The sequence below is a fragment of the Glossina fuscipes genome, unplaced genomic scaffold, assembly GCF_014805625.2.
Source record: "Glossina fuscipes isolate IAEA_lab_2018 unplaced genomic scaffold, Yale_Gfus_2 113, whole genome shotgun sequence".
Taxonomy (NCBI): domain Eukaryota; kingdom Metazoa; phylum Arthropoda; class Insecta; order Diptera; family Glossinidae; genus Glossina; species Glossina fuscipes.
Genome location: NW_023998456.1, coordinates 3,186,555 through 3,196,676, shown reverse-complemented (window position 1 = coordinate 3,196,676; position 10,122 = coordinate 3,186,555). Strand labels below are relative to the sequence as shown.

General features: G+C 34.1%; 1 protein-coding gene across 1 annotated transcript; it reads left to right on the top strand.

The window, feature by feature from the left end:
• Positions 1 to 1,196: 1,196 nt before the first annotated feature.
• LOC119639727 (general odorant-binding protein 99a) lies at positions 1,197 to 2,240 on the top strand. The gene is made up of 2 exons (XM_038037341.1): positions 1,197 to 1,368; positions 1,471 to 2,240. Exons 1-2 carry the CDS (start codon positions 1,327 to 1,329, stop codon positions 1,852 to 1,854), a joined length of 426 nt encoding a protein of 141 aa, XP_037893269.1. The 5' UTR covers positions 1,197 to 1,326; the 3' UTR covers positions 1,855 to 2,240.
• The last annotated feature ends 7,882 nt before the right edge of the window (positions 2,241 to 10,122 follow it).

The window sequence follows — 10,122 nt, the reverse complement described above, 5'->3', positions numbered from 1 at the left end:
TATTCAAAAAAAAAAAAGCAAAAAAAAAAGAGAAAAGAAAGATAGAGGGCATTAAACCAATTAGAGCAATAGATCCAAATTGAAGATACGAGATTTCTGCGTAGCTGTGCATTTGTTGTATGCTTTTCTTTTCCTTCCTCTCTCTGTCGTCTTAATACAAATCATTATTGTGACCCTAATGAGACGATTTCGATGGAGCTTGGGAAGCGTGTGAAGAATGAATGCAAGAATGAATGAAAGCCCATTTAAATTTTATTAAAAAATATTTTTTTGTTTAATAAAATCAGGCAACTATATAGCGAGTAATGAATGAAAGGAAAATTTCCAAAAAATTTCTGCAAACATTCATTTATATACGTACATATATATATATATATATATATAAATAAGTGTAAACTAACATGTGTGCTATAAAACTTTACATTAACTCAACAGGCAGAAGCATGCTATACGATTGTGAGATTGCGAGTAAGGCGAAAGGAGAAAGTGGGCAAAAGGGGCTTAACTAAGCAGAGCAGAGCAGTTGTTGAAGATATGTGTGAGTTGACAAGTTGACCGGTAAATTAATGTGAATCTGATTAAATTTACTCAACAATGCAATTACAAATTGTGATAAACATTCATAAATATTTGTAAGTAAATATCTTTGTGTTTGTATGTATGTATGTATGTGTGTGTATGTATATATAGTTTATATGAAATTGTGTCCAATCAACATAAATACATATCCATAAGCAGAACGTTATAATAACGGCAAACCATACGCGAAGCATTAAATCTATATAACCGGCCGGTTGGCCGCTCGGACGCTCGCTTAATCGGGTACACGAATGCGAATTGTTTACTTACACACACTTAAGTCTAGTAAAGATTACGTCTACTTTAGGCTTATTTACACTATAAGTATCTGTCTGCCCACTACCGACTTTTTTATTTATGTAGGAAGTGTAGGGTTTGCAGTAACTTTTTTCACCCTCCCTCTGCCCATCCCATTATAAACAATTACAACAACATCGACGTAGTCGGCAACATTGTTATTGAAACTGTTTGTTAGTTTGTTTGTTTGTTTGTTTTGTTCGAGCAACTTCTTCTGTCTTTCGTTTTCGTATACATACTTGTTTCGTTTCGATTTTGCTTTTCTCCGAGAGAGATTCGAGACTATATAAAGCGAAGCGTTAGGCTTAATTGCCATCAGTAAAATACGATTCAAACCAACGCGTACATTAGAAAATCTCGTTAAGAAAAAAAAAAGCAAAAAGGTCTCATCTCATTATTGTCATTTTTAGTGAAATAAATTAAAATATAATTTTAAATTTTTATACAAAAATGAAGACTACCGCCGTTGTATTGTTGGCCCTTTTCGCTTTGGTAAGTGAAATGAAAGGGGGGAAAAACATAATGCAAAACAAAAAGAAAGGAAGAATTTCTAAGGACCATTTTGAGTCATTTCTCCCATTTATCCTTCCATAGGTATCTGCCGATTACAAATTACGCAATCAAGAGGATTTAAATAAGGCGCGTAAAGAATGCATGGAAGCGAAGAAAGTCACACCCGAGCTCGTCGAGAAATACAAAAAATTTGATTTCCCCGATGATGAGATTACGCGCTGTTACATTGAATGCATTTTCGATAAATTCCAACTTTTCGATTCACAAACGGGTTTCAAAAATGATAATCTAATCGCTCAACTCGGTCAATCGAAAGATAATAAAGATGAAGTTAAAGCCGATATTGAAAAATGCGCAGATAAGAATACAGAAAAATCAGATTCATGTACTTGGGCGTTCCGCGGCTTCAAATGTTTCATTAGCAAGAATTTACCTTTGGTGATGGAAAGTTTGAAAAAGAATTAAAATGCTTGCTAATGTTGAAAACAATGATGATGATGATGATGATGATGATGATGATGCTGATGATGATAATGATAATGATAATGATAATGATGATGATGTTTAAAGTCTGAGGAGAAAATATTTGCACTGAAAGTCTCTCGCCTATCTATTAAATCACGTTTAGGGATAATATGTACATGTATGCGTTAAAGAAAGAACAAACTACGAAACGAATTAATAGTTGAATCATCTAATTTGAACGTCCTTCAATCGTCAATTTTCTCATTTCACTTTACTTTAGATTTTGTATTTAATTTGATGTTAACAATTAAATCTGTTGACCTGATTAATTAATTATTAATAATAATTATACAAAAAAAAAAATAAATAAATAAACAAAAAATTAATTAATACACAGCATTAAAAACAACATTCAAGTCTTTTCAATTCATTCGTCATTTTGTTTCACGACAATGCAACGCAATCATTTCATCGGAACGAAGACGTGGCAGAAAAAGAAGAAAATCCGGCAAATCACTAATCCGGCTTCAGCGGAGCTGTTCATTCGCCCGAATTTGAAAACCGTAAATTATCAATTCACATTGGTACTCGTTATTTTGTGAATTTGACGAAATTAATTTTCACAGTTCTCTTTGGTCCAACTCGAATAATAATGATTCGAAAAGTATTCATTAAACGACTGAAATCTATTACTGCACTGGAGGTCTCCTCTTAATATATTATTACAGTTAGAGAAATCGTTCCCTTGGAACCTAGAAAATCAGTTCCCTATTATTTCTTTTCTTATCTTCCTCTATGTCCTCAATTGCAAGAAATTACGAATAGCCAAAGTTTAAATCAATTATATGAAACGGGCTGAGAAAAGAGGGTGTTTTTTCTTCTACAAGACTACGTGCATTTTACAATAAGCAACTTGTTTGATTTCTCCCTACATTCATCAAATCGAAAGTGATCTCTAAACCTTCTACCTTTCGAAATTGATTGCAAGATTTCTATTTCGTTGTTCTTCCGTGACAGCACAACGAGGATCTATTTTCACAAGACATCGCTCCTTTTATTTTGATTAGCAGTATTTCTTTGGCATGCGGACTTCGATCAGCACAACAGATTTGAAGTCAAATGCATTCAGCAAATGAAACGATCAAATGATATTTTAATCTACTACGACCAAAAAGTAATGCCAATATTCAAGTTATTATATATAGTATCATTATTAATATTAATATAGCAAGAGAAACAAATTCTAAGACTTACAGCATTGTCATATAAGCCTATCTATCGGCTTTATTGAAAACTCCAAGGCATTTGATGCACGATCGTTGAGTGGTTAATCGAGGTCTTTTGCCTGCTCGACCACCCAGATGGGTAATAATATGCACTTTAAATTGCTTATATCGAATATAAGACTAGCATTGTCCATTGGTAGCATTGTGACGGACATCTGTGTCAAATGTATGATATTTTTGAGCAAAAAAGCTGCAATAAATTTTGTTTGCTAAATGAAATGGAATGAGATTTGGATCTACGCCACTTCAATGCACGGCATATAATGCAAATGGCGAACCACTACTAAAAAAACCGCACAAAGTCGCTCAAAAATTAAGATGAGGTTAACAGGTTTCTTCAATTATCGTAATGCTGTGCAATGTGAATTCGTTGCGTCGGCCAAAACCTACCAAAGAATATTATTTGAGTTTAAGAATTACTTTGAAGGTAATGAAATAAATTTGGAATAATTTGGAATAATAAATACATTTAAAAAAAAGATAAAATTAAAATGGTCTTCCGTTTTGGACGCAGTAATATCGTAATATATTGCAATTGAATATATATACATTTTATACATATATATATATATACCTCGGGAGCACAAAGCGGTCGTTTGATTGTCAAAATGCGCATTCCCAAGACTTTACATATTCAGATTTATTTCCGCTTTTATAGAGAAGGAACTTGATTCCTACAAGAAAAATAATATATATATATATTGTTGGATCAAATTTAGATACTTTAAGAGGCACATTTGCCAGAAAATAGACATTTTTGTTGTTGTTAATTTAATAGACAAGTTGAGCCTTCTAGAATATATTGGAAAAAATTGGTGTTTTGAAAATTGCGAGCTCTTCGCCAGGCACTGGGGTAAGAATACTTTTGTGAAATAAATCTTTGCTTGGGAGTTGCAGCCCAATGACTTACCTGTTGTTTTCTAATTTCTCGAAAACACTGTCTTTGGACAGTTTTTATTTTCCTTTAGAGGCCGTGCAAAAAGAGAATGTGTGAATGTACAGCTTCCTTAGAGATGATCTTTGAGGATATATGAGGCTTAAAGGGGCACCGAAGCTTTGAATGCTTTTACCGCGAAATTAAAAGTTTGGGATGAAGTTTTTGGGTTACTTATGAAATCAGCTCTAGAATTTTATATATTCTTGTCGTCTTCTCAATCAATACGCAATGCAAGATATGCGTGCGGTTCTGTCCTTGCAACGAATGAGTAAACAATCGTCAAGGGAAGAATAACGGCAAAGAATATTTGAACATAGACGCACATATTTATAGTGCTGGGATTGCAGAAAAAAGAAAATTAAAAACTATTTATTGTGACAAAAAAATATGCCTTTAATAGCATATCTCAAAACTTTAATTTGTTCTAAGAATGACACTAAGTTTTCGTTCCTTTCATTTCGTTCATTCAAATTTCTTACCCCATCTTTAAAAGATAATTCTGTAGAGAATGACGCTTGCATGTATTTTGATCAACGACATCTGTTAGCGATAATCATTAAGTAATGCAAAGTATCAGTATATACAGACGATAATCATGGATCACGCATTTCCATGAATTTGCATTTTCGACATTCATTACTTTCGTTCTTTGATTTGCAGACACCCGCTGCCGATGTCCATCAAACACTTTTAGAAGCTGCTCGATCATATCCCAATTGTCGTGTTTTAATTTCAATGGTTTAGAAGTGTTTGATGTCGATGACAAAGAACGACCTAGAGGACCAAGAAAGTTCGCAGGCAATGAAGTGCAAGGCTTATTGGACGAAACCCCAGCTCAAACAATCAAAAACTTTTCGAACAACTTAGTAATTGATGATTCAACTATTTCTAGACGTTTACCTACGATTGTAAAGATGCAGAAGGAGGAGAAATGGTTACCACAAGAATTGACGGCGAATGGCATTTCGAACCGTTTCAACGTCGCAGGCAAAAAAAGAAAAATTTTCTATGATGTATTGTGACTAGTGATGAGTGACGGATCCACCAATCGTCTATCAAAATCGTTATCGAATATTCATAGCCGAAAAGTTTTGCTGTGCATATGGCCGAATCAGCGAAATGTACTCCATTACACATACGACTGTTAAAGCCGCATGAAAATGTGTATTATTGCAGATGCCTGTCGACGTTAATTGAATAAATTGAACAAAGGGAAAGGAGTAGCGGTTAACACATGTAAAATCGTCCTCTTGTATGGTAATCACACGTTGCAAGAGTTGTTGAGAATACGCTGTTGCAGCTCGATTGGAAAACTCTGCCGGTACCAGCATATTCACCAGCTACAGCGCCTTCTGATTACCGTTCGTCCAGATCAATGTAGGGTGGCTTGGCTGGCGCGCGGTTTCGAAATGCTACAGAAATTCAGATATAGCTCGATGCTGGGAGCGCTGGCAAACTAATATCGTTCTTTCGTTAAGGTATCGCTCTGTTGCCATATATACTGTAGCAAATTTGCTGAATAAATGGTGTTCAAGTGAAAAAAATGATAGAAATGCACGCAAGCATCTTGCAAAACAAATTTGATTTTTTGATCGATACAAGGATAAAAATTAATATTTGTATCGTATGGGTGGTTCTGCAACACCTGCAGAAAACTGGAAAAAATCGATTAGGTAGCTTGCAGCATCTAAAAAGAAGCTTCAGAGACCGTACAAAGCGTACATATTATCAGTCAGCATTAAGCGGTGGTGGGTGTAAAAGATTCGATCGCGGCGAATATAAGTTCCTTATATGTTTGTTTATTAATTTCAAATTTCGACCAGATACACTACGTCCCGCAGAACCTCTTGAGAGGTAGATATCTGCAGAAAATGATTGTTGCGTTAGTACTTTTTCAATATTTTTCCAAAACAATTTTTTTTATTTAATACTTAAATACACGCCTAATATTATTATTATAATTAATTTAGCCAAAGAAATAAATTCGAAGAATATGGTCTTAAAGCACTAGCGCCTAGGGCTATCGGTTTTATTGAAAACTTCTAACTTCTAACTTATCCGAATGTCAATATTCTGCTCCTTCTTCTTCAAAAAAAAAAAAAAAATTATTTTTTAGGCTATTGCAGCAATATTACCCTTTAATCTACAATACGATTATAGATTATACGACATTTGAGATCGTATCGTAGTTCTAGAGCGTATTTAGTTAACCTTCCTTTTGTCGATATATAATAAAATCTTGACCTTCCGTTGTTTCTCTAGCTGTGACGATGATTTTTAATTTCAGCAACAAATAGTGTACGCTTTCCTTTAAACCATGAATAGCTTATGCTTATCATGAAACCGATTAAAAATTTTACTTTAATCGTTCATATAAATGATCCACGATGACACTTTCTACATGCTACATCGACAAAAAGTCCAAAATTTCTGTCCTATTCTTATTATATTGTAAACTTCGTGCTAGCTCTCCACTTCTTTAAAAAGTATATGTTATCCGGAAGGTTATATACACTTTTCAAGATCAAATCTTTACTGGAACTTTATTTTAAATTCAAAATTGGCGGGTGTGTAATGGGCTCACTTTTATTATAATAAACTGCGATTTCTGCGAACGTGGTTTGTATAGAAAAATAAAGAAGTTTAAACGATCTCTAACTCTTATTATATGAATCCGAGTCATAATTCAAACTCCGACAGAGAACGTTAGTGGAAAATGCTTCACTGCGCTAATCACTTTAAACTGGAAATCGTTCCAGAAAATTTTTCAAATCTTTGCTTTCACTTCTTAAATGTTCGTTGCGTTCCCTTCTTGTTTTATCCAACTCCTCTAGATAAATATACCAGTGGCGGCAGTTATTAGGCAATTGATTCAATATACTGTATCTTTCGTTGAAGTTATACTGATCAGTTATTTGGGAATTCGATAAATTTACGTACTCTTCGCTTGTTTTTGTCATGATGAAATGGATGGATGGATGTAATTGACAATTTCGTTTCGCTACCGATAGCGACTGATTGATATTTTGCAATGATACGATTTTGAAATTGTCGGAGAGATCATATTGGCCGACGTAAGAAGGGTAATAAATCAAATTAACCTTTTTGCTTCTGAACGGTTCATAAAAGTTTTAAGAATTTTTGGAAATTTCAAAAAGAACTTTTATGACCCAAGCATGGTTGAAACTTTAGCCTGTGTGCTTTTACGTCGTACATCACTTGTGCTGTAGGGTATATTAAGTTAGTGCGGACGTATGCAACACGCAGAAGGGCTTAAGCTAGACGCCCCTTTTATAATACTGGTCAGAATCACAAGCCAAACTTTTCTGTCCGCCTAATGTCTGTCCATGTAAATTTGTGTTCAAGCAACAGATCGCAATTTTTGAGATATTTCGATTAAATTTGGTACAGTGACGTATTTTGACGCAAGCGCGAACGCTATTGAAAATGATTGGGATCCCGGTCCACTTTTTCGACAATTCGCCATACAACGCCCTAATCTAAAAAGTCGTTATATGGGAAAAAATTATAATTTTCAAAATTTCTCAACAAAAGTGGTTCAGCAATAGTACTTTGATATTCTAAATTGGTATGGAAACTTTGGACCGGCTGTGGCAATTTTTGAAACCCTTCATATAACCAACACTGAAGTTCACACGACAAAAAGGTATAATTTTCAATGCTTCATGATGAAAATAATATCATAATAATAATTTAACATACAAAAATTAACTGTATCAAATTTGGACCTTCCTCGAACTTTTTCTTTGCATTCTACCGTAAAAAAGGGTTTCACGTAAATCGGCCCTTTTGTAGAGCAGAAAAGTCAAAGTTTTAATATGGACAGATGGAAATTTGTCTCATATTGTACAAAAATGAACTATACAAAATATATACCACCTATCCCTATTTTTGGGCCCCGCCGTAGGCAACGATTAACCTTGTATTACATTAGGTTGCATTTCTGGCCCGTTTTCCCATAAATGCGCACATGAAAAATACGCCTTTGAATAGAAATAAAATATAATTTTTATGTTCTATAATAAAGATAAGAATTGTGTTAGACAATGTGGTATAGGATATTGTATGGCCGGCCTTGCCTGACCACAATGTTCATACTTATAGCATGTAGCTAAGCCGCGTTTGTAGGTTTTTCCACGTTATCTTTTTTCCTTTTTTGACAATTAAATATTATTCTTGGAAAATCTCAGAGAAAAGGAAATTTTTGCAATAATATCACTAAATTCATTTACCAAGTTGCCAAATAAATCTTTAGTAAAAAATCCTAATGTTGTATGTAATGGTGGACGTATCCAACGCTCGCTTTTTATTACATCGATCGATTCACAAACACTTTCTGAATCGATCTAAGCTTGTCTGTCCGTCTATCTATTTTCTCATACATTTTTGTGTTCAACGTACAAGTCGCACTTTTTAAGATATTTTGATGGAATTTCGTACACTGATGTTTTTCGGCCCAAAGACGATCGCTATTGAAAATGGTTCGGAACGGACCACTTTTTCGATCGCTCCCCCTAAAAATATTGTAATTTTCAGAAATTTGTGACAAAAATCGTATAGTACAGTAATAGTATTTAGCCCTTCTAAATTACTACGAAAACTTGGAATCGAAGGAATCGAAGGCAATTTTTTAAATCCTTTACTATGTAATCCTTTCTATAAAAAGTAAGTCTTTATATGGTAAAACAGTTTTATTTTTTCAACATTTCTTGATGAAGCTCTGTTCGCAACAATAACTTAATATCAAAATTATCTTCATCGTGTTTTTGAACTTTATCCCATATAAGAATTCTGCTGAAAAATAAGCCTTTTTAAAACTAAAATGTTCAATTTGCCATATTTTATGATGAAAATAGGTTTGCAGGAGTAATTAAAAAGGTCTGGTTTCTAATATTTCATGATGAAAATGAGTCCATAGAAACAATGTAGCATTTATATTAACCGTAGCGAATTTGCACCTAAAAGGTCTATAATTTAATCCTCACTGCGTACAGCAACGTGCAGTGAAAGGCAAGCCCTTTTATGACGGTAAAGTCTAAATTGTAGTTGTTATGGCGAAAACAGGTGAAAAATAGCAAAATCCTTGACGAGCAAATTTAGTTTGCCACGGTAACTGATGTATTGACTACAGTGAAAATTATGCCTGTGCATAAAAATAATGTAAAATTTTTGCTGTATTGGTGTATTCTCATGAATGCGAATGACTGGCTATATTGGGTGAAATGATGTAGGATATGTATGAGCCGGCCTAGCCCGATCATAGTTCTTTCTTGTCTTTCCTTTTTCTTTTTTGAGGTAAATCCGCGAATTGACTTATTTTTGGGTTTAATCATTTACTTCACATCGCAGGCAATTAACTGAAACATACCTAATGAATGCAGCAATGTTTTTAACTTCTCTTTGGCAGTTTTCGTAACAGTCTCACACTAGAAAATGGCGTTATCACGCGTTTTGATTTATTTTACAGCCGTTTTCATGTCAGTGCCCTGTTTGATGTCATCACTTCTCTGCTGACGTCATTCTCTTGGATCTGGTTTCATTGCTTTCTCTACTAAAGGTTGAGCGCAATTGATATGAGTGGTATTGATATTGACCAAAGATAGCGTTCACGTTTCTCAATACCAGTTTTGATCTAGCGGAAGTTTTTTTCAGATTAAATTAAAAAGTTTCGTACGTCCTTCAAATGTGTCCGTAAAGTTTTATACCAGAACTTGTTTGATTTGTAGCTCAATAGATACTATGAATATTCTAGAATATGTGAGAAAAATTTCCTTAGAACAAAGAAATTATTTCCTTGAAATTTCAGATTTTAGCACATGTCTTTAGATATAATTTCTATTCTTTTCAAAGAATATCCAAACGGAAGTATAGAAGCACAGCTTCACCGAGTCGATCGTTGACACCGATTCAAAATATATCAACATATATAAAATAATCATAAAAGGTAGGTCTGCCTCAAGTCTCTTCCATAGCCTTCCTTCTTGGTCTGTTACAGTGCTTTCCCACTTACTGCTAGATACTCGG

What these genes read in the sequence shown, in the direction of transcription:
- LOC119639727 (XM_038037341.1), top strand. Translation starts at nt 1,327, where the DNA reads ATGAAGACTACCGCCGTTGTATTGTTGGCCCTTTTCGCTTTG. An exon ending in TGTTGGCCCTTTTCGCTTTG is followed by an intron (nt 1,369 to 1,470) that starts GTAAGTGAAATG and finishes ATCCTTCCATAG; the next exon opens with GTATCTGCCGATTACAAATT.